Source organism: Schistocerca piceifrons, chromosome 7 (assembly GCF_021461385.2).
Source record: "Schistocerca piceifrons isolate TAMUIC-IGC-003096 chromosome 7, iqSchPice1.1, whole genome shotgun sequence".
NCBI lineage: Eukaryota > Metazoa > Arthropoda > Insecta > Orthoptera > Acrididae > Schistocerca > Schistocerca piceifrons.
In genome coordinates, this window is record NC_060144.1 from 570,372,508 (window position 1) to 570,396,346 (window position 23,839).

Consider the following 23,839-nt stretch of genomic DNA (forward strand, 5'->3'; position numbering starts at 1 on the left):
ACAGTGCTACAGCCCCGCCTCCAACGCGTGTTCTGTGTAGGACTGCGACAAACCAAGCTACATTGCGCTACTTATAAGTACGCAACCTCCCGTCTGAATCACTGACGAAGGAGCGCAGCTGTGGCGATAGATCGAGCCAGCGTGCCTGTGATGTGTCAACATAAATATTATCACATTGAGAGGAAATAGAAAATTACTATCTAGAGCTACAAAACACAGCTAAAAATTAAATTACATATTAATGTTAGTGATATTATTACCGTAAGATAAATTTATTTTTCAAAGCACGAATTTGAGTAATGTTGTCAGCTGAATTTTCCCGCGCGAAATAGTTGACAGCAACACAAGGTGCGCGTTTAAGTAATTGTCCGTAACACCAGTGTAAAACACTATTTTGCTCTTTAGTCACCGTGGAACATGTATGTATCTCGAAATTTCGCCAGTCTATATGTAATAAGAGTAACCTTACGATATACTCAAACATTTTATCAAGAAAATTTGAGAACATGAGTAAATAAAAGCTTATATTGCGTGTGCTCGTCTCGTTGTTTGATATACAGAAATATTCCCTGATGTCTCGAGACTACTTTGTGTTAATCATGTAATGCATACTTGTTGCAGCCGCCCCAGAAGCTGTGTTATTAACTGTTTAGTTGACCATATCAAAACCAGCACTTTGGAAATGAAGGATAATCAAGAAATAGGTACGTCACACGTTGTAATAAGGTTATGCAGTATGAAATGCGATTATATACGTGTTTTTAAGGTACACTTGTAAAACTCTTTCCGTCTTTCAATACCTGACAGAACAGCGAAATGTTTTGTACAATCATTTTCCTACTGCTTACTCTGTAAACGATAAATAATTGATATACTTACATGAAATGAAATGCATCAGTTACACTTAGTAACTGAATGATGTGATTGTTACTTGTAATCATGCTGTGTGCTTACAACCACAGAGAGCAGAATGGGTACTTCTTAGGGTTATAACTTGCAAAGGTTTGCGTTTACGTAGCATTCAGTGCACTAACTGCGTACGAGAATAATGTGCTTTGTGACATAAAGCTATTGCAAGAAGATTTCTATGAGTTAACCTTCTGTTCACTCTCACTATTCTTCTCCCCTGCCCAGATTCTCCATTGAATCGAACAGGCATCTCATTTTCCAGGAATTAAATGTGTTTAATTTGGTATGATGATATTCTCCCACTGTTTAGCATAGTGAGGATTGAACACTGGTTGTTGCTTGTATTATCATAAGGTATTGATATTTTCATCTTCTGTCATTTTGGGGTTAGGCTTAGGGCCTGTTTCTGTCTCATCATCTTATCCCAGTCTTGCCACCCTTCTCTTGCCTCATGGTTGATAATTCATTGCTACTTCAGAAAGTGTTTGTTGTGATACACAAAGTGTACATTCTTTCCATTTTTCTTTGTATTTAATTGCCTTTCGAGTTATTGGTTGTATCCCTAATTCTTCCTTTATTACTTTGTTTTTAATTTTGTTCTGTGCAGCATTTCACATCTCATAAAAAAATTAATTTCTGATGGTTTTAGCTGCCATAAATCTTTGTTTCTGAGCATCTAAATTGCCACCTCATGTAATAAAGTGGGAACTGCCATGACGTAATAGAATTTCAGTTGTTTGTCTTTCCTTCTTTTACCCTAAAATATTCCCTTACAGTGTCGCATGTTCAGTTGTAAGTATTAGTTTTTCTTCTGTATAGCCATATCTTGATCTATGATATGTCACATTCTAAATACTTGAAATTTGCTACTTGTATGGTTCTGTTACTGAGTACTATTTTTGTCCGTACTGGGTCAAGACCTAGAAAGGTCATGGTTTTAGTTTTATTTATGGATAGTCAAATTTTACTTAGTTTGTGAAATGGTGTTTGTAATTTGTTTGCTGTCTTGTATGATTAGGTTAGATTCAGTTTTCATTCCTAAGACTCAAAAATGAGAGATTCTCATGGGCATGGAATATGTCAGAAAGTGTAACACAAAAAACATAGATCATTTTAATGTGATACTCACTTCCCTGATCATTTGTCAGGAGCTTGTCGAAATATGTGAATACATTACAGTAAATTGGAGCTGCTAATATTTACAAAATTAATACACTGTCAGAATGAATCTTTGTTATGCACTTCCAATAAATTTCCATTCACATAATACCTAATTTTGACTGTTGTGACCAAGCGCTGTCAAAACTGAAATGTAACAGACATTTTTACTTAGGCTGGTCTAACAATCCTTGTTAAGATATTGACCTATAGAGTTGGAATTGCTTACTAAAAAGTCTTTCAAACTTTGTTTAACCTTTGCTTTGTCTGAAACTAAGTACTTATAATAGTTGCTGGCAGTTTATTGAAAATGTGTGTTCCTCAGTATTGGACCCCTTTTTATACCAAGGTAGGCGTAAGTGATTTTAGGTCTTTATGTAGATTGTTCTTATTACTGTTATTGTTCCATATACTGAGCTATTGGTTGGAAATAGACATTTTTATTTGCAGGAAATTTCATTATGGAATAAATATACTGAGAAACAGTGGTCAGAATACCTAGTTCCTTGAACAAGTCTCTACATGATCATCTTGAGTTTACACCACAAATGAGCCCTATTACACACTTTTGCTCCCTAAAAACTTTTGCTTGGTTTGACGAGTTACCACAAAATATGATCCCATTATGACATAATAGAATGAAAGTAAGCAAAGTATGCATCTTATGTCATTCATATTGCAAATAGACTTGTTTGGACACTTCAGAAATTTTGTGGTATGACCATCCCAACTGAATTCATTATGGAGTTGTAATCCGAGAAATTTAACGTGTCAGCGTCTTCTGTCCGCATGTTCTTCTATGTTGTACATATGCTGGAAATAAATCTCTTATAGGTTCTGAACTGCATATAGTGGGTCTTTTCAGAGTTTAATGACTGTGAATTAACTTTAAACCATTCATTAATGTCTGTGAAATTTGATACACGAGTAACATTATGTGTGACATTGTTCTATGCCATTGCCATCATTTATATTTACACTATCTTCCATTATTTATTTGCAAAGAGAGATACCTGTGGGGTATTGCCATGAGACTTGTGAAAGTGTAAATAATTGTATTTGGGCAAAGAAACAGGCATGTAAAAGTCCTCAGGCAATCGGTAATAATTTTTTATTTCAAATTTTCATCAGAGTCGTATGGTACATAACTTTACTGTGCCAAATTATTCTCAAATGCAAAAAGTTTCACGTCATTGTGTGTGAGAAAGTTCTTACAAAGAACAATTTATGTTAGTATCTGTAGGAAAGTTGCATTTTTCAATAAAACGTTTTTTAATGGAAAGTATACGTGCCATTATTTGCTATTTCTTGAATGTTAATTGTAGATTTCCTTCATGTAGGTCAGGAAGTTTAGATTTCCATTTGTAGAATGTTTTATAGAAGATTGTAGTGATTGTTAAAATAATTAATTTTTTTATTTTTCCCCCAGTGATAAATGATGATGATGATGGCTGTACTCCTCCAAGAAAAAAGCTGAAGCAGGGTGAGTAAACTGTGTTTTGGTTCTCTCCCTCCCTCTCCATCTTTAACTAGTTTCTCATCTGACTAAGTGACAGAAAAAGTGTAACTTTCTCAAAGTTTTCAAGTGCTAAGCCATCAAATATTATTTCAATGCCACGTAAAATAGTTCCAACATTTGTACCATATGAAGAAATTAATTCTACAAAGAGAAATTATGATAACGATAACAGAAAATTTTTCATTGTTTATATGGTTAAATGATGACTTATAATAAAAGCTTTTCAAAAGTAGTGAATGTTGGGCAGGGGATTGTCTAAGGAGACCAAGGCTTGAATACAGTAGCCATATTGAAGTGGATCTAGGTTGCACTGGTTATGCAGAGCTGAAGAGGCTTGAGTGGGAGAGTCTAGTGGGGAGAGCTACATCAAACAATTCTTCTGCTGAACACAATAATACAAGTATCTTTCAAGTGAGTCCTCGAAAAGTAGAGGAAGTCATTGAAATTAGTTGATCTATGACTGTGCCCGTGCACGTTCCAGAATTCTTTTACAGGTGAATGGTTGATATGATTTGAATAGGGAGATAAAAACAACAGCAGTCCTAGCCCACTATTGCTTGCACTGAAAGAGGGTTTATTCCATGGTTTCACTCTCTGTGATTGTAGTAAAGGCAACCAGTACCCTTGAAGAGTAATATTAGGTCCTTTATTAAGGAATTTGTGAACTGAATATTCTGTCTTTTGATCTTAAACAATTTGCATTGAAGAGTAGGTGTTATGCAGTTTCATTACCCTGACCCCACAGCCAACACAGGTGAATTATCACTTATTCTCATTCTCGTATGTTTAAATATGCCTGTGAATAAATGGTGATTCTAACAGAGAAGTCTGGAATTCATTGCTGATTTGTTGATAGGACTTTTCCGGGACATGAACTGACTTTTAAAATCTGCTTTTTAACTTCACCTGCCCTCCCCTTTTGCTCCAATTAAACATTAGTTCAAATGTCAAACTGTTGATTTTATCAAAAACTGACGTGTAAGATGTGTCACAGCCAAAGAAAAACAAAACAGTACACTTGCTTAGACAGAAGTGATTTGTTCAAACTAACCTACTGCATTTACATATGTACTCAGCAAGCAGCACTTCTAGTCATTACCGTTCCTATTCCACAAGGGATAAATGGCTGTATGCAAGTACCCATAGGAGCCCTTATCTTTGTGTTCCTTACACAAAATGTGTATTAACAGCAGTAGAACACGTTCCCAAAATTCTCCCAATAAAACGAAGTTGAGCCTTCATCTCTCCTACTACCAACCTGACATGCTCGTCCCATTTCTTATCACTTTGCAATGTTACGTGTAGATACTTAATTGATGTGACTGCATAAAGCAGCACACTACTAAAGCTGTATGCGAACATTATGGGTTGTTTTTCCTGCTCGTCTGCATTAACTTACATTTTTACATTTAAAGCTAGTTGCCATTCATCACACTAACCAGAAGGTTTGTCTAAATCATCTTGTATCCTTCTACAGTCACTCAACAACACCTTTCCCTACACCGCAGTGTCATAATGAAACGGCAGCAGGTTGCTGCTCACCCTGTCCTTCAAATCATAGATGTATTAGAGAATAAGAGTGACCTTATCACACTTCCTGGAGTCACTTCAGATGATACCCTTGTCTATGCTGAACACTCATCTTTGAGTACAACATACTGGGTTCTATTAGTTCAAAAGTCTTCGGGCCACTTGTATGTCTGGGAACCTAGTCCATATGCTTGTACCTGTGACTATCTTACTTTAGAAGAACTTTCACAAAGTCAATTTAAAAGTTCCCATATGATTGAGTCATATGTAACTGTAATCCAGCTTTAAAGTTCAGACATGATTAACTCCGTAGTGTTGATTACAATTAAAATGGATTATTGTCTGAATTGTTTTTGTCCTATAATACCACCTGAATAGGGTGGTGCTCTTCCAGTAAACAAAAATCAAATAACTCTCCCTAAAGTAATGTGTTCCTCTTTACACAGTTCCAGGCAATATCTGAATTTTGGGTAATTTTATTCAAATGGCTTTTTGTTCATGATAGTTGCATTCTCTTTAATCAGCTTCAGCATATTGATTTCTTTAATTTTAAATATGACATAGTCAGTTAAAAATAGTGCACACTCCATGTTAATGTTCTATGTAAATTACATGTAAAATGAGAACAAATTTAAAGCTTTATACTTGAATATGTACTGTAATGGTAAATACTTTTATTTTGGTGTTTTCAACCTGTTTCTCATCTCTTTGGGTGAACTTAAAAATGGGTTGACCATACGCTACTCGTACTTGTACGATGGAGCAGATGTTGGCAACACACTTCTACGTGAAGTCAAAAGCCACCAATTGGTGGATACTGTGTGGTAGCCAGTTTACGGCAGTTAGCTAGATAAGTCATCATATGGCTAACGTGTGTTAATCACATTTTGTGGTCAGCCTTTCCTTCACATTCTGCTCTTGTTGCATATTGATGATTCTGAGCACATTTGCACCATACATTGAAACATTATTAATGACTTCATCTGGAATACATTTGTTGGTTGTGTTGACAAAATGATATGAATTTCTTGTATTCTGTGCTCAGCTCTTCTTCAGTTTCCAATTTTACTTCTTACAGATGTTTCTTTTATTTATGTGCATGCCACTTTTGCCCCACCTGTGTTGAAGTATTAATGATTGTGCCACAAAGGCAGAATTATATAGTTGTATATTAAACAGCCACAAAAAAATAAAATAAACAGATAACATGTACTGCTTTGGGAAAAACGTTGCATTGTATTTGCAGGAATACTGTTTTTACACTATAAGTGAATTCTTTAGTAAAAATGATTGTAAATAACTTTTGTCTCGCGTTGTTTAACTACATGTAATGAAAAACTGTATAAATAAGCGAATGTACACAAACTGACAACATCCATACATTTTAAAATGTCTACGGCTGGCGAAATAAATAAATAAATAAATAATTGTGGTGACAGCCTGATCTGGGGCACTGTCCAAGAACTAGGTTAGGTTGGAAGGTCGAGAGTTGGTGAATGTGAATGTGAAATCTAGGTTGTGGTGACACACACATCAGTAGTGTGGCCTGAGTTTTTGTTAAATTAAAAACTGGAAGTTTCATTTTCCAATGTTTACTGTTTACTTGTGTCGATAGTCCTGCTGTGTGTATATCAGTATTAGAAATGCAAAAACATGCAGAAATTGAGAACTTGGTGTTAAGATATGTATTGTGTGTTTCTCTATTTTGCCTCAGCAAACAGTGTTTTTCTCCAAAAATTCTCTTTGATTGCACTCCAGAATCATTTTATGTTAAGGTAGCTGTTAAATACTTCATATTTCTCCAGTAACATAAATAAAAACATTGTTGCAGCATTGGTTGTACAATCAAAGGTTCCATCGTCATTACTTCCCACAACCTCTCATGACGGGTGTTACCAACATAACACATCAAGATTAGAACATGGATGTCCCCATGTAAAACGATTTCTTCATTTCCACCTATGTGTTTTACATAAATATTCTAAGATTGCTCACACAAGTGTTTTCTATGCATTTGAACCGTGGATTTACTTTCAAAATCTTTTCTTAAATAATTTACTTTATTTTCTAGCGATTCATCAGGACAATAACACAATTAATCACACTATGTGAGCGTTGAAGTAGTTGCCAGTGGGTAACTGATGAAAACAAATTTCTTTCAACAAATGGAAATTTTATTCCTAAAAACCTTTCCTTAAAAAAAAATTAAATAATTATAATCAGAAAGCACCTTCTAAATATCAAGTTACAATTTATTCATAGACAGAAATAACATTTTTTTGATGGTATGAGCTTTCGGGCTGAGAAGCTTGCCACTCCCTTTTAACACGGCCGTAGTCACGACCGCTCACAACCACCTCTGAAAGACTACACTGGTGCAAATCTGCAACACACCAGATTACTTTAAACTAAAAATTTTAACAACTCACACAAACTATGCACCCCATAGGAGGGATGAAAATGGTGCAAAACACTCACACTAAAAATTTTACTTGCCACTGAAAGTACAACTTGTTTTTAAAAGAAAACTCTTACGGTGGAAGGGTGGGAACTTTATATACTAAAATGACCATTTAAATAAAAACCCATGAAATGCAGTCTTACATAAAATGTAGAAACGTGCCCAACATTACACATATACCGCCTCTCAAGATGATAGGCAAGATAAAAACATATTTCAGGAATTTGGCCTTTACACCTTAAGCAAAAAATTCGTGAACACCGAATCTGACAAACATGACAGAGGCAGCTATTAACGTACGGCAGACCGACCGACAGAGAGACAGATACTAAATGCCTAACAAATGCAGACAAGAGACAGACGAGCAAGCTGGGGACGAGAGACTGACCAAGAAAACAAGTAGAATTTAACAAGTAAATGAAACAACATATCACGAATCACTTAACTTTCAATAAACTGCGATGTCTGGCGAAGACCTGGCTCAGCACCCCCAATGCTCTCCTGAACCATCTGCTGCCAGCTGTTTCAACAGACGCAGGAAGGTGCACCGATCTCCCGTCTCACGGCGTCGCAGCTCGCACCGGCCAGCCCGATTGACTCCTGTTGCTCTCGTGTCGTCCGCGGAGCCACTACCCCCCGCTATACGGCGTGGCCCACTGGACTCACGTGGCGACCTCACATGCGCTGACGCTCAAGGTGGACAAGTCATCATGTGTCTCAGTGCGCGACCGACCAACCGATCGATCCAACTGCCAATGACCATTGCCCGAGCAACTCGACCAGACTGGCCGCCTAACGCACAGACTCAGAAGCAGGAACTCAGCCCTGACCGGGTGACCACTAGCCTGAGTTCTGTTAGTGGCGGAGTGGCAAGACTCTCATTTGCGGCTTTCAAGTTTGATCCAAATGACAGACATACTAGCACTCCGACGACGGACAGACACTAACTGCTGCACAAAGGCGAATGAGAGATAGACCAGCAACTGGTGACGCGAGACTGACCCAGACTCACCCATACTGACCAACTGCCGAGCTGAATGGTTCCTTTGAAAGGGCACGGCCGACTTCCTTCCCCATCTTCCCTAATCCGATGAGACCGATGACCTCGCTGTTTGGTCTCTTCCCCCAAACAACCAACCAACTGCCGAGCTGATAGCGCCCCTTAAATGCACGTGAACAGGCAACCTTTCCCCTGTCCCACCAGAGGGAGAGACCAAATCTGCGGTTGCCACAGCAGCGTCACCGCCAGAAACAGAGGCCGACTGCTTCACACAACGTGCTGCGGCGCGCTCTTCAAAACAGCAATTTTTACCACGGCTCAGCAGTCTCATTTGCAGACTGTTTGCATTTCCCCCGTATTCTACCAGCAAATGAAAGTCTGCTACCTACTGTACCTACAACTGAGTCTATTTTATTTATTTTTATTTACATGTCAAGTTCCGTAGGACTAAATTGAGGAGCAAATCTCCAAGGTCATGGCAAATGTCAGTACATGAAATTACAACATAAAAGTAATTACATATAAAAATAAAATGTTTATGAATCGAAAAAAATCAATCAATAAGCTTAAGTAAATGCAATCAACAATACAACAAGGATCAGCTTACTTTTTCAAGGAACTCCTCGACAGAATAGGAGGGACCCATGAAGAGACTCTTTAGTTCTGATTTGAAGCTAAGATTTTTGAATTATTGTGGTAGCTTATTGAAAATGTATGCGGCAGTATGTGAGTTAAGGAAGTCCGATGCAAATGCAAGTTTGATTTCTGTCGAGTGTTAGGTGAGTGAAAGCTTCTTATTGTTGGGAATAAGCTGAAATTGTTAACAAGAAATGACAGTAAGGAATATATCAAAATACCCAGACTCTTGAAAAGAGGTTCGTGGACTTGCACCACTTATTGCCCAAGCCACCCATTTATGAGCCAAAAGTATCCTTTTAGAATGGGAAGAGTTACCCAGAATATAATACCATACGACGTAAGTCAATGAAAATAAGCAAAGTAGACTAATTTCCGTGTCGAACGATCACTTTCTTCGGATACTGATCGAATAGTAAAAATGGTAGCATTAAGTCTTTGAACGAGATCCTGAACGTGGGCTTTCCACAACAGTTTACTATCCCTATGAGCATCTAGAAATTTGAACCGTTTAGTTTCACTAATCATATGCCCATTCTGTTAAATTAAAACATCAGGTTTTGGTAAATTGTGTGTTAATAAAAAAACTGAGTCCTACTGTGATTTAGAATTAGTTTATTTTCTACAAGCCAACTTAGGTCATGAACCGCACTATTTGAAACTGAGCCAATATTGCACACATCCTTTACTAGCATGCTAGTGTCATCAGCTGACAGAAATATTTTAGAGTTACCTGTAATACTAGCGGGCATATCATTTATACAATAAGGAACAGGAGTGACCCCAACACTGATCCCTGGGGCACCCCCCACTTGATGGTACGCCACTTAGACCCCACATCACAGCCATTCTCAGTATTGTGAATAATGACTTTTTGTTGTCTGTTGCTAAAGTAACAGGTGAACCAATTGTGAGCTACACCCCGTATTCTTTAATGGTCCAAATTCTGGAGCAATGTTTTGTGATTAACACAATCAGACACCTTAGGTAAATAATAAAATATGCCTAGCGTTCGAAACCTTTTGTTTAACCCATCCAGAACCTCACAGAGTAAAAAGAATATAGCATATTCAGTTGTTAAATGACTTCTGAAGCCAAACTGTTGTTTATTTTATTTATTTATTTACACGTCAAGTTCCATAGGACCAAATTGAGGAGCAAATCTCAAAGGTCATGAAACGTGTCAGTACATGAACTTACAACATAAAAGTAATAACAGATAAAAATAAATGTTCATTAACCTGCAAGAAAATCAGTCCATAAGTTTAAGCAAACGCTATCAGATATACAATGAAAATCAGCTTAATTTTTCAAGGAACTCCTCGACAGAATAGAAGGAGTGACCTATGAGGAAACTCTTTAAGTTTCAATTTGAAAGCGCGTGGTTTACTGCTAAGATTTTTTAATTCGAGTGGCAGCTTATTGAAAATGGATGCAGCAGTATGCTGCACACCTTTTTACACAAGAGTTAAGGAAGTCCGATCCAAATGGAGGTTTGATTTCTGCCGAGTATTAACCGAGTGAAAGCTGCTTATTGTTGGAAATAAACTAATATTGGTACCAAGAAACGACAATAAGGAATATACATATTGAGAGGCCAACATCAAGATATCCAGACTCATGAACAGAGGTCGACAAGAGGCTCATGAACTCACACCACTTGTTGCCCGAACCGCCCGTTTCTGAGCCAAAAATATCCTTCTAGAATGGGAAGAGTTACCCCAAAACATAATACCATATGACATAAGTGAATGAAAATAAGCAAAGTAGACTAATTTACGTGTCGAAGTATAACTCACTTTCGATACCGTTCGAATAGTGAAAATGACAATATTAAGTCTTTGAACAAGATCCTGAACGTGGGCTTTCCACAACAGCTTACTATCTATCTGAACACCTAGGAATTTGAACTGTTCAGTTTCACTAATCATATGCCCATTCTGTGAGATTAAAATGTCAGGTTTTGTTGAATTGTGTGTTAGAAACTGTAAAAACTGAGTCTTCATGTGATTTAACGTTAGTTTATTTTCTACAAGCCGTGAACTAAGGTCATGTACTGCACTATTTGAAACCGAGTCAATGTTGCACACAACGTCCTTTACTACGAAGCTAGTGTCATCAGCAAACAGAAATATTTTAGAGTTACCCATAATACTAGAGGGCATATCATTTATATAAATAAGGAACAGGAGCGGCCCCAACACTGATCCCTGGGGCACTCCCCACTTGACAGTACCCCACTCAGATCCCACATCACAGCCGTTATCAACATTGTGAATAATGACCTTTCGTTGCCTGTTGCTAAAGTAAGAGGTGAACCAATTGTGAGCTACTCCCCTTATTCCGTAATGGTCCAACTTCTGGAGCAATATTGTGAGATCAACACAGTCAAATGCCTTTGTTAAATCAAAAAATACGCCAAGCGTTCGAAACCTTTTGTTTAGCCCATCCAGTACCTCACAGAGAAAAGAGAATATAGCATTTTCAGTTGTCAAACGACTTCTAAAGCCGAACTGTACACTTGATAGCAAATCGTGTGATATAAAATGATCAATTAACCTTACATACGCAGCCTTTTCGATAACTTTTGCAACCACTAATGGCATAGAAAAAGGTCTAAAATTATCTACATTATCCCTTTCTCCCTTTTTATAAAGCGGCTTTACTACTGAGTACTTTAATCGCTCAGGAATCTGACCATTCCTAAAGGAAAAATTACAAATATGGCTAAATACAGGGCTAACATGTGCAGCACAGTACTTTAATATTCCACTAGAGACTCCATCATAACCATGAGAGTCCTTAGTCTTCAGTGATTTAATTATTGACTCAATCTCCCTCTTGTCTGTATCACAGAGGAGTATTTCAGACGTCAATCTCGGAAAGGCATTTGCTAAGAAATTTATATGATTTCCTGTAGAAACTAAATTTTTATTTAATTCACCAGCAATGCTCAGAAAATGGTTGTTAAATACTGTACATATATCTGATTTATCAGTAACAGAAATATTATTACTGCGAACTGACTTTATATCATCAACCTTGTGCTGCTGACCAGACACTTCCTTCACAACTGACCATATGGCTTTAATTTTATCCTGTGAATTAGCTATTCTATTTGCATACCACATACTTTTTGCTTTGCTAATAACAATTTTTAGCACCTTACACTACCATTTGTAATAAGCTACTGTAGCTTGATTGTGACTACTACTAACATTTTGATATAATTCCCACTTTGTTCTACATGATATCCTTATCCCACTAGTCAGCCAACCGGACTGTACATTACTGCTAGTACCCCGTTTAGAATGTTCTAATGGAAAGCAACTCTCAAAGAGCATGAGAAATGTGTTATGGAAAGCATTGTATTTATCATCTGTATTATCAGCACTATAAACGTCTTGCCACTCTTGTTCCTTGACAAGTTTTGAAAAAAACTCTATCGCTGTTGGATTAACTTTCCTACGTAGTTTGTGATTAAATACGACATTGGTTTGAGTACAAAAACCTTTTAGTGTTAAAATTTGTGCATCATGGTCTGAAAGGCCATTCACCCTTTTACTAACAGAATGCCCATCTAGTAATGAAGAATGAATAAAAATATTGTCTATGACTGTGCTACTGTTCCCCTGCACCCTAGTTGGAAAAAACACAGTTTGCATCAGATCATATGAATTTTGGAGATCTACCAACATCCTTTTTCTTACACAATCATGTACAAAATTAATATTGAAGTCACCACATATAACTACTTTCTGGTACTTCCTACAAAGTCAATCAAGAACCCTCTCTAGCTTAAGCAAAAATGCTCTGATGTCGGAGTTAGGGGACCTATAAACAACAGCAATTAGAAGTTTAGTTTCACTAAATTCAACTAATGCTGCACAACTTTCAAATATCTTTTCAGAGCAGTGTCGTGATACATCTATGGACTCACATGAAATACTGTTTTTTACGTACAGAGCCACTCCCCCACCCCGCAAGGAACTCCTCGAGAAACAGCCAGCTAATCTGTAGCCTGGTAAAGGAAGCCTCTGAATTATCAAATTATTTAAGTGGTTCTCTGATATACCAATAATTTCAGAGTTAACATCTATTAGCAGTTCACTAACTTTATCTCTAATACCTCTTATATTTTGATGAAATATGCTAATTCCTCCTCTACTTAGAAGCATTACATCCTCTGGAGGTGAGCCCTTAGTTAGAGGCACTTCCTTTAAGCAGGTATACCTATCAGCTGACTTCAGTCTAAAAAAGGTGCAGCTCTAACACCAACTACTACAGGAATTTTTTCCTTGAGTGATACCACCACCACCACCACCACCACCACCCCCCACTACACTGTCACCTATAAGCTTAGCCAGCCTCCCCTTCCCATACCTATTGAGGTGCAGGCCATGCCTAGTGAAAACCCATCTACTGATAGACCCAACTGGCACCACTGAGATGTGATCCATGCCCTCGGCCATCAGTGCCCTCCCCAGCCCCACATTAACGCGCCTAACAGCCGCATTAAGGTGAGGCCGATCATGACGCTGAAACAGTTGCATGAAATGCACATTAGTGCCACCAGTTTGAGTAGCTATCTTAACCAAGTCACCACTGACATCATATTCCCCGTTCCTATCGAGACTGTTTCCTGCTCCACCCACTATCACTACCTGATCTTCTTTAGTAAAATTCTTACATAACTCCCCTATGCTTTCAGTCACCTGAGCCAACCCTGCACTAGGCTTCACAATGCTGGTGACCTGGTACTCACTCCCCAACACTTCCTGCAACTGTTGGCCCACACCTCTACCGTGGGAACTACCTAGCAGCAGAACCTTCTTTCTGCTAGACTTTGCAACTAACCCAGGCCTCCTAATTGCTGAGGACTGCTGCAAGTTACCTACATCTACGACTACGCGAGGCTCCTCTCCACTCAACTCTGACAGTTGGTCGTATCTATTGCATGTATACAAAGTAAAACTATCTGAATACCTGCTCTTCCTAGCTACCTTCTTGCCAACTGCCAGTTCCCATTCCCCACCACCCTTCACCCTCCTCAACCTATCTAGTTCCTCCTTTGCGCGTTGTAACTGCACCTGAAGGGCACAGATCTTACGCTCCTGCTCCTCTATTAACTTGTTTCTACTACAGATTCTACATTCCCAGGGGAGGATCTCCCTAAAATGACCACTGGCTTCCCCATTGCATTCCCCCCAATGAAAATACTTTGAACAAATCCCACACCGTAATCCACTACTCACAAACCTACGACAGAGCCCACACTTTTCACTCATGATAAAATTTTACAGTTACTGAAAAAAAAACTATACGTCTACGTTACCAAAGTTCAGTTACACCAGTAGAACTATTTAAGAACTAACAATAATGATCTCAAAATTCTCTGCCTACTAAGATAGCAGCTACTTGTATTAATACTACTAACACAGCCGATACCAATACCAGCAAAACTTCACAAAATTATTAGTTAAAACCAAAAAATTGAAACGACCACTGTAACACTAAACGAAGTTAAAACACTAAATGAAAATTTTACTGAAATATTTCACTAGAAAGAATAATAAACGTCAGTTGAAAACTAAAGCACAAAATTTACTAAACGACTTCAACACACTGAAAACTCGATAAAAACACAGCGAGCGAACGATTACAAAAGTTTATTAAGTCGTTATTTCACCACAAACAGCACGCAACACCACTGAAATCTATTAAATTTAATAACTGTATTACAGAGCACAAATAAGTTTGTCAGTACTTAGCTTATAACCGCTACAACTGCAGTGCATGCCGCAAAATTTAAACACACTACTCCACTAGTGTACATTTGATAGCAAATCGTGTGATATAAAATGATCAATTATCCTTCCATACACAGCGTTTTCAATAACTTTAGCAAACACTGATGCCATGGAAATAATCTAAAATTGTCTTCATTGTCCCTTTGTCCCTTTTTATCAAGCGGCTTTACAACTGCGTACTTTAATCTTTCAGGAAACTGACCATTCCTAAAGGAACAATTACAAATATGGCTAAATATAGGGCTAACATGTGCAGCACAGTACTTTAATATTCTGCTAGGTACTCCATCATAACCATTGTTCATTGATGTTATAGCCACAGGGTACTATGCCTTTTTTAAGTTCACAGTTTTATATTTTTGAACATTTAAAGCAAGTTTCCCATCTTTCCCCCTCATTAAAATAATATCAAGATCTGAATGAATATTTGTGCAACTTATTTCCAACAGTACTTCACTATAGATGACTGCATCATCTGTGAAAAGTCTGGGGTTACTATGAATATTGTCTGCTAGGTCATTAAAATATAAAGTGAACAGCAAGGGTCCTAATACACTTCCCTGGCACACACCTGAACTCACTTCTACACCTGTAGATGACGTTCCATACAAGATAAGTTGCTGCGTCCTCCCTATGAAATGTACCATACTGCTTCAATGCCACCCACCTGGATAGCCGTCCACATTAAAGCACCCATTTATGGGATGGTGATTTGCACCAATCATGGTTCAAATCCTTCCAATGAATTAACAATGAGGGCCAGTGTGCTGGCAATTTCCCACCTCCCATTAGGTGAATACTGGGCAGGTACCAACCTACCTCCTCAGATACACATTACACAAACATTTAGAAGATTTACTAACGTTTGCACATAGGATTTACTGTAGAGGCACACAGATGGGGTATACACTGATTCTATCCTGGGATTGAACAGAAGATGGATGACCTTTTACTCACTCTTAATTGGGAGTAGCAACAGCATCCTGGCTCCATGGCTTTCAGTATGTCATATCACTGGGCACTAACTGTGGTGCCACTGATGGCGTTAATATATGACCAGAATTTCTTTTGGTTTTGTGAAAGACTTTTTGACAATGCTCTGCTGCAGTAGCCATTGAAGGCATCTTGGATTGCTTTGTAGGCAGCTAAGCATATTTCATTCAGTATTTCTTGTCTATAGTCCTATGCTTTGTTTTACATCTATTATACAGTAGCCTTTGTTTCTGGAGAAGTTTATTTACGGTGATTGTAACGTACGTTGACAGTCAACTGACACGGATTCAGAAAGCATCGTTCTTGTGAAACACAAGAAACTCATTATTCTCACGAAGTAATCAGTGCTATCAACAGGGGCTGTCAAACTGGTTCCATGTTTTTAGATTTATGAGCGACTTTAAATTACATTGTGTGCCTATGGAGAATCATCTCAGTTGTGCGATTGGATTCGTGATTTTCTGCCAGAAAGGTCACAGTTCGTAATAATTTATGGAAAGTTACTGACTATAACAGAAGGGACATCTGACATTCACCAAGGAAGTATTATAGTCCCTCTGCTTTTCCTGATCTGCATGCATGATTTAGGAGACAATCTGAGCAGCCCTCTTGGATCATTTGCAAATAATGCTGTCATTTACCATCTTCTACAGTCATCAAATTGTAATATGAAAAGTGTGACTCCATCCACACAAGTACATCTACATAGATAGTCCACAAGCCACTGTACGGTGCATGGCAGAGGGTACCCTGTACCAGTCTAGCACAAACAGAGTGAGGGAAAAACGACTGTCTATATGTCTCCGTATGAGCCGTAATTTCTCATATCTTATCTTTATGGTCCTTACGTGCAGTGTATGTTGGTGATAATAGAATCATTCAGCTGTTCACTTCAGATGCTGGTTCTCTAAGTTTTCTCAACAGTGTTTATCAAAAAGAATGTTGCCGTCCCTCCAGGGATTCCCATTTGGGTTCCCGAAACATCTCTGTAACATTTTCATGGTGTTCGAACATACTGGTAACAAATCTAGAAGCCTGTCTCTGAATTGCTTTGATGTCTTCCTTCAATCCAACGTGGTGTGGGTCCCAAACACTGAAGCAGTACTCAAGAATATGTCATACCAACAACCTATATGCGGTCTCCTTTACAGTTGAACCACTCTTTCCTAAAATTCTTCCAATAAAGCAAAGTTGACCATTCACCTTCCCTACTACAGTTCCCACATGTTTGTTCCATCTCCTATCGCTTTGCAACATTATGCCCAGATATTTAAACTAAAAGGAATCAACTAAATTTCGGTTACATGATAAATCACACAAATCTAAAGGCCATAAATTCAACTAAATTCTTAAATGACTGTTGTGAATGTGAATAGCTTAAATTAGAATGACCGCATAGATAATGTGGGGAAAGCAAACAAATGACACTTAGAAAATGCAACAGGTCTACTGAAGAGGCTGCTTACACCATGCTTGCCCACCCTCTTCTGGAGTTTTGCTGGGCAGTGCGGGATCTGCAACAGGTTGGATTGATGGAGGACATCAAAAAGGTTCAAAGAAGGGCAGCTTGCTTCGTGTTATCGTGAAATATGGGAGAGGACCATGAATATGATATATGAATTGAGGTGGCAATCGTGAAAACAGTTCTTTTCCTTGTGGCAGGATCTTCTCATGTAAATTCAGTCACCAACTTTCTCCCCAGAGTGTAAAAGTATTTTGTTGTTGCCCACCTGCAGAAGGAGAAGTTTTCGTCATAATAAAATAAGAGGAATCAGAGCTTGCACAGAAAGATTAAGTGTTTGTTTTTCCTATGCGTTGTTTGAGAGCAGAACGGTAGAAAAAATAGCTTGAAGGTGGTTCGACAAACACACTGCAAGGCACTTAATTGTGAATTCCAGAGTAATCATGTAGGTGTATACCATGGAGAGTCCTTCCTGTTATGAACACTTCTACTGGGTATATATCTGTCCAGTGCTTGGTCAACTATTCTCTCAAAATTAAGCCATGATTTCACTACCTGTCGCTGTCCAGAGCTGAGAGTTTCAATTTCTTCACTGAGATCTGATGCTACTTGTTTTAGTTGCCCTTTGTACTTTCGTAATCATTGTAGCTGCAACTTCCTCATCATCACTAATACCAGTTTCAATGTGGACATCCTCAGAGAGGTCAGGTTTATTTGTTACCATTAAAGGTAATATATTTCCATCATGAGTGGATGTTCCAAACCATATGTTGCAGGTATTTTCAAACTTACGGAAATTCAGCCAGGTAATATTTACACCTGCCATTTTAAAGTTACAAACTGCAACGGACACACAATGTACAAGCAAATTTAAAACCTCGGTTCTTAGAGTAATTCAGGAACGATAAAACACACACACACACACACACACACACACACACACACACTCACACACACACACTCTGAACACCAAGATGACCAAAGTCAGAGGTATTGATAGTGAAAGACTACAAACTAGCAGGTAAGGTAACACTGACTCTGTCCCTCTGTTTTTTGACAAGGGAGAGAGCAGGATTCCAAGCAGAGCTTAAACAGAAGCTTTCATCCCTGTTTACAAGGTCACTTTTTAATTTAATCTCAACAGCTTCCTTAATAACACTGTCCCAATAGCTGAACGTGCGTGCCAATATCTTGGTATTGTCAATTAACATAGGGTGGCCAGTATCCAAACAGTGTTTGGCAATAGCAGAAATACTTGGCTGTTGTAATCGTGTGTGCCATTTATACTTGGTACATTGGTCCTCAACAGTCCTGATAGCGTGATCAATGATGCCATGTCACAGCTACAAGGAATGCGATGTACACCCACCTTACGCAAACCAAGATCATCCTTAACAGAACCCAAAAGCACTCTAATTTTAGATGGAGGTCAGAAAACGCATTTCACATTGTATTTCCATAAAATATGGCTGATCTTGTTGGAAGTGGTTCCTGTGTAAGAAAGAAAGGCAGTACACTTCGGTTTTGACTCAGTATTATCGTCAGTCACTCGATGCACAGTTGGTCAATAGTGCGTTCAATATGCCTTTCACTGTAAGTATTGTGATGAAATGTAGCTTCGAGGGGGGCCAGCTCAGCTGGCAAAGTCTCAGTGTCGGAAATGACGTGCCCTGTGTATCAAGGTATGAAGTACCCCTTCACGATGAACCGGATGGTGACAACTATCAGCCTGTAAATACAAGTCAGTGTGAGTACGTTCCAGGTAAATTGCATGTCCCAATGACCCATCAACCTTCCTCCAAACCAAAACATCAAAAATGGGAAGGCAACCATCCTATCTCACGTCCATCGTAACACAAACTGAGTTCAGATGTTCCAAAAAGGCATTCAAATTCTCCGTACAATGAGGCCGAACAACAAAAGTATCAGCAACATATCTGAAGAAACAGGCAGGTTTCAAAGGCGCCGACTCCAGTGCACGCTTCTTGAAGTCTTCCATAAACAAATTTGCAATCACAGGAGACAATGGGCTACCAATCGCAGCTCCATCTGTCTGCTCGTAATACTGGTCATTGAATTAAAAGTGAGTGGATGTCAACACACGTCGCAAGAGATTAGTTATTAGTTAATTCAACACTAAACTAACCTCAATTAACCACATTGAATCAGACAGAGGATCATGAGTGAAGAGAGAGACAACATCAAAACTTACTAAAATATCAAGAGTCATTCAACCACATTCCCTCCAAACGACATAAGAAGTCAGCTGAGTTCCTGATATGATGTTCACACCGACCAACTTGGGGACTTAACAGAGAAGCAAGATGCTTGGCTACATGATATGTTGGAGCACCAATATTGCTCAATATAGGATGGAAAGGAACCCATTCCATGTGTACCTTCGGAAGGCCGTATAACATAGGGGGAACAGTACTATAGGTGTTAAGACTCTTGATACTGTCCTGCGACAAACCATTTTTCTTTGGGAAGCTGTTGGTGATTCTCTCAACACTTTTCACGGGGTCAGAATCAAACCTGCAATATGCTGAGTCAGATAACAAACATTGCATCTTTTGTACATAATCCTGTTTGTTTAAAACAATGGTGACATTGTCATTGTCTGCAGGTAAAATAACAATGTCAGTATCAACTTTGAGGACCATTGTAGTGAGCATAAACAGCATACACAATTACAGCAGCAAGTAGATCTGCTATTGCCAAACATGGTTTGGATACTGGTCACCCTATGTCATTTAACAATACCAAGATGTTGGCATGCAGGTCCAAGTATTTCGACAGTGTTATTAAGGAAGCTGTTGAGATTAAATTAGCGAGCAATCTTGTAAACAGGGATGAAGGCTTTTGTTTAAACTCTGCTTGGAATCCTGCTCTCTCCCTTGTCAAAAAAAAAAAAAAAAAAAAAAAAAAAAAAAAAAAAAAAAAAAAAGAGAGAGGGACAGAGTCAATGTTACCTCACCTGCTAGTTTGTAGACTTTCACTATTTATATCTCTGACTTTAGTCATATTTGGTGGCACTAGTGTTCAGTGCATGTGTGTTATCTTTCCTGAATTACTCTAAGAACTGAGGTTGTAAATTTGCTTGTACATTGCTTGTCCAATGCAGTTTGTGCCTTAAAACGGTGACGTGTGCTCCCGCCAAAATATCAGTGGTCACTGTAAATATTACCTGTCTGAATTCTCATAAGTTGCTTGAAAACTGAATATGCCAGGAGAAACTCAGGTCTCATGTTGCGGGTAGTTTTCAGCATATTTATTAAGGTTTCACAGGATAGTATGCATTTGGTTGAGTTAAATTTATCAATATTTCTGTGGTAGATTAAGGTTAAAACAGACAAATGAATCAGTTGCATATAAGGCCATCATGCAGCCATGCTTCAATGCCTTTGTAAGTTTGATTTTAAATAAGCGTAGAAAGAAAGATTGTAGTTCCGAACAAAGCGCGCGCGCGCGCACACACACACACACACACACACACACACACACACACACATTGTTATGTACATCATATTAATCCTGATGTAATGTGAATGCACCTGACTGTATGGGTGTGTCTTTGAAACACGCAGACACAAACAAGGTTTTCGGTAAATATTACTGACGCAGTAAAATATATCCATTCAGTGGTATAATTCATAATTAATGCCTTACAAATAATAACAGTAATTTACTAAAATTATTTGTCAATTATTTCTGTTGATTGCAAACACATTGTCACGTGAGAGTTGAAGAATGCAAGGCTGAAACAAACTCTTAAAAAAGTATTATCAAGTGTGCAGAACTCTCTCAATATTTTAACATTAAGTCACTAAAGTCAATGTCATAGGTCAGATAACTTGGCATGACTTCAGAGAAATTGGCCAACTTAGCAGTTAAATTTTTGTGTTGTTCAGTTAAGTATTAAGGTGGATTGGTACCCCGGTAATGAATAAGGATCAAAATATAAGGTTACTTTAAATTTTAAATTATGTCACAAGTCCTTGATTTTGCTCCTGTTAGAATTATATATAGCAAGGCCATCATTTTGGACTGTTTTAAGGGTAGTGTGCTTGCAGTTGCCATAAATCTGCCCTCTCCCTTACACATAGTCTGTGCTGGTGTCATTGTAGACTTAATTCTGGCCGTCACAATGCACAGGCATCTGGTGTTTGGTCAAGACACTTCATTGTACTGTATACTTAACTGCCGTTCTGTTCATTGCAATTTGCTTACAACTATGTTTCCTTCTTTCATTCCTCACAGAAGTAGCTCTAATTGTCTGTATTAAAAGTTTTTATGTGGGTAGTTTACTTCATACAGTTGTACATGTGGATGCCATTTGCTATTTATTGGAGGTATACAACTGTACTTTCCCTGAACTGGCATGTATTAGACAGTTCATTCTCACTCCTAAATTTGTTTATAGTAATGACCTTCTACTATTACCATCAATAACAATTAGCGTATCAAATTATGTGTGGTATGTTAGCTTATGATACTGGGGCACTAGCGACACTCACAAGACGAAAAAAAAAAAAAAAAAAAAAAATCCCGTGAATTACATGTCGGCTGATACCAAACAGGTAAGAGCACTGACTATGCAGCATGCAAAACTCAAATACAATAAATTTAGAATCCTTCATGATGTCTTCAGCTTTACTAGATTGGCATAATGAGTGGCCCACAAGCTCTTCTTGCAGGCTGGCTTTCATCATCTTTTGTCAAAAAAATTTGTAATTGTTGTTTAAATATTTCAATTTCATTTCTGTTTTGTTTCCTTTGCAGCACGTTTGCCATTTCAAGTCTTGATTCCTGTTGTGAAACCTGCAACTGATCAAAGTACAAAGAAAAAACGTAAATTGAGTGAAGAAGGTGATATTAAAGTAGCCAAAATTGTAAAGTGTGATAAATCAGATGTCCCACTTGAAGCAAAAGAAAATGTGTGTGGTTCTGTTAAATCTGAAAAGAATGAAAATAACTGTAAAATAGCAAAGTCACTAAAAGAAAATGAACATTCTACAATTAAAGAAGATGAAAAGAACTGTCTTGGCAAAAAATATGACGGGCATGAAAATTCTGTTGACCACTTAACAACTAAAACTGTAAAAAACCCTACTGATAATACAGAACCTTCTCAGATTGAAAACTCAGTAACCCAAGACTGTGACGCAAAGACGTCTGATAAGAAGGTGGTAATAGACATCTGTGGGGAAGATTATGATGACACTTCTGCTAGCAAACCTGTTGACTCAGTGAAACTCAAAGATAGCACAAAAGCACTCACGAGTACAACTGTTTCTGCTCAACAAAGTGATTGTGGGGAACAAAATGTTGATAAGGCAGAATCTGACACTTTGATTCATGATGGCACCGAAGAAAAGACTGACAAGGAACTGGGAAGTTCAGAAAAACCTGAAAATGGGGAAAGTACAGAAAAACTGGAAAACGAGGAAAGTTTAGAAAAACATGAAAATGGGGAAAGCCCAGATAAATCTGAGAAGGAAGAAAGTTCAGAAAAGTCTGAAATTGGCAATTTAAGTGTACAGAATGAAGATGTGACGCCACTGAAACAACAGAAGGATGACAGTGACTCAGGAAGCATCAAGGGAAGCACCGAGAAAAAAATGAGAGAGAGAAAATCTGGGAAAAGTCTGTTAACACCCAAGAATGATAAGGCAGCTACATCACCTGAAGTAACACCAAAAGCAAAGAAACTCACCCCAAAACAGCTACAGAAGCAAATGGAATCTGCAAAGAAAAAAGAAGAAAAAGAGCGGCAACGTTTGGTAATTACTTTATGTAGAAATGTTGTTTATTTATTTGTGTCAGTTTTTATGATGTGCATTACAAAAAAATATTATTATTTTCCAGGAAAGGGAAAGAAAGAAGGCTGAAGAAAAAGAAGAGAAACACAGACAGAAAATAGAAAAAGAAGAACAAAAACGAAAGGAAAAAGAGGAGAAAGAAGAACAAAGAAAAAAGGAGAAAGAAGAGAAAGAGAAAAAAAGGCTGGCAGAACTGGAGTAAGTTACTTATTCTTTTCTATCTCTAAAAATAAATTTAAAGAGGGGTAATATTTGTTACACAAAGTATTTTTGCTGATGTCTGGCTGCTACTATCCTCGCATCTGGCACCTGTGCTGCATAGTTAAAGTAGTTAGTTGCGTGTTCCACTGTATGATGATGATGATGATGATGATGATGTAAAGTGAGTCAGTTTTCAGGCTGTCTTGGATTTTCGTCTTTGGAAATATGCAAGTAAACAGAAGTTTAAAGAACAGCAGGAAAATCACCTGTGCCTCTGCAAGATTGTATTGTAGTAGATGATGAACACCATCCTTAGATTGTCACTAGTCAATAACAGT

The 23,839-nt window shown here is 38.1% G+C and overlaps 1 protein-coding gene across 1 annotated transcript in view; it reads left to right on the plus strand.

Annotated features, from left to right (window-relative positions):
* The first annotated feature begins 293 nt into the window (after positions 1–293).
* The window catches only part of LOC124804751 (chromatin assembly factor 1 subunit A-like), a 102,756-nt gene continuing 79,210 nt past the window's right edge, over positions 294–23,839 (plus strand). The window contains exons 1-5 of the mRNA XM_047265056.1: positions 294–419; positions 622–704; positions 3,497–3,550; positions 22,261–23,261; positions 23,347–23,498. Of these exons, the coding sequence (XP_047121012.1) occupies positions 683–704; positions 3,497–3,550; positions 22,261–23,261; positions 23,347–23,498 (1,229 nt within the window). The 5' untranslated portion in view covers positions 294–419; positions 622–682. The remainder of the gene's footprint in view (positions 420–621; positions 705–3,496; positions 3,551–22,260; positions 23,262–23,346; positions 23,499–23,839) is intronic.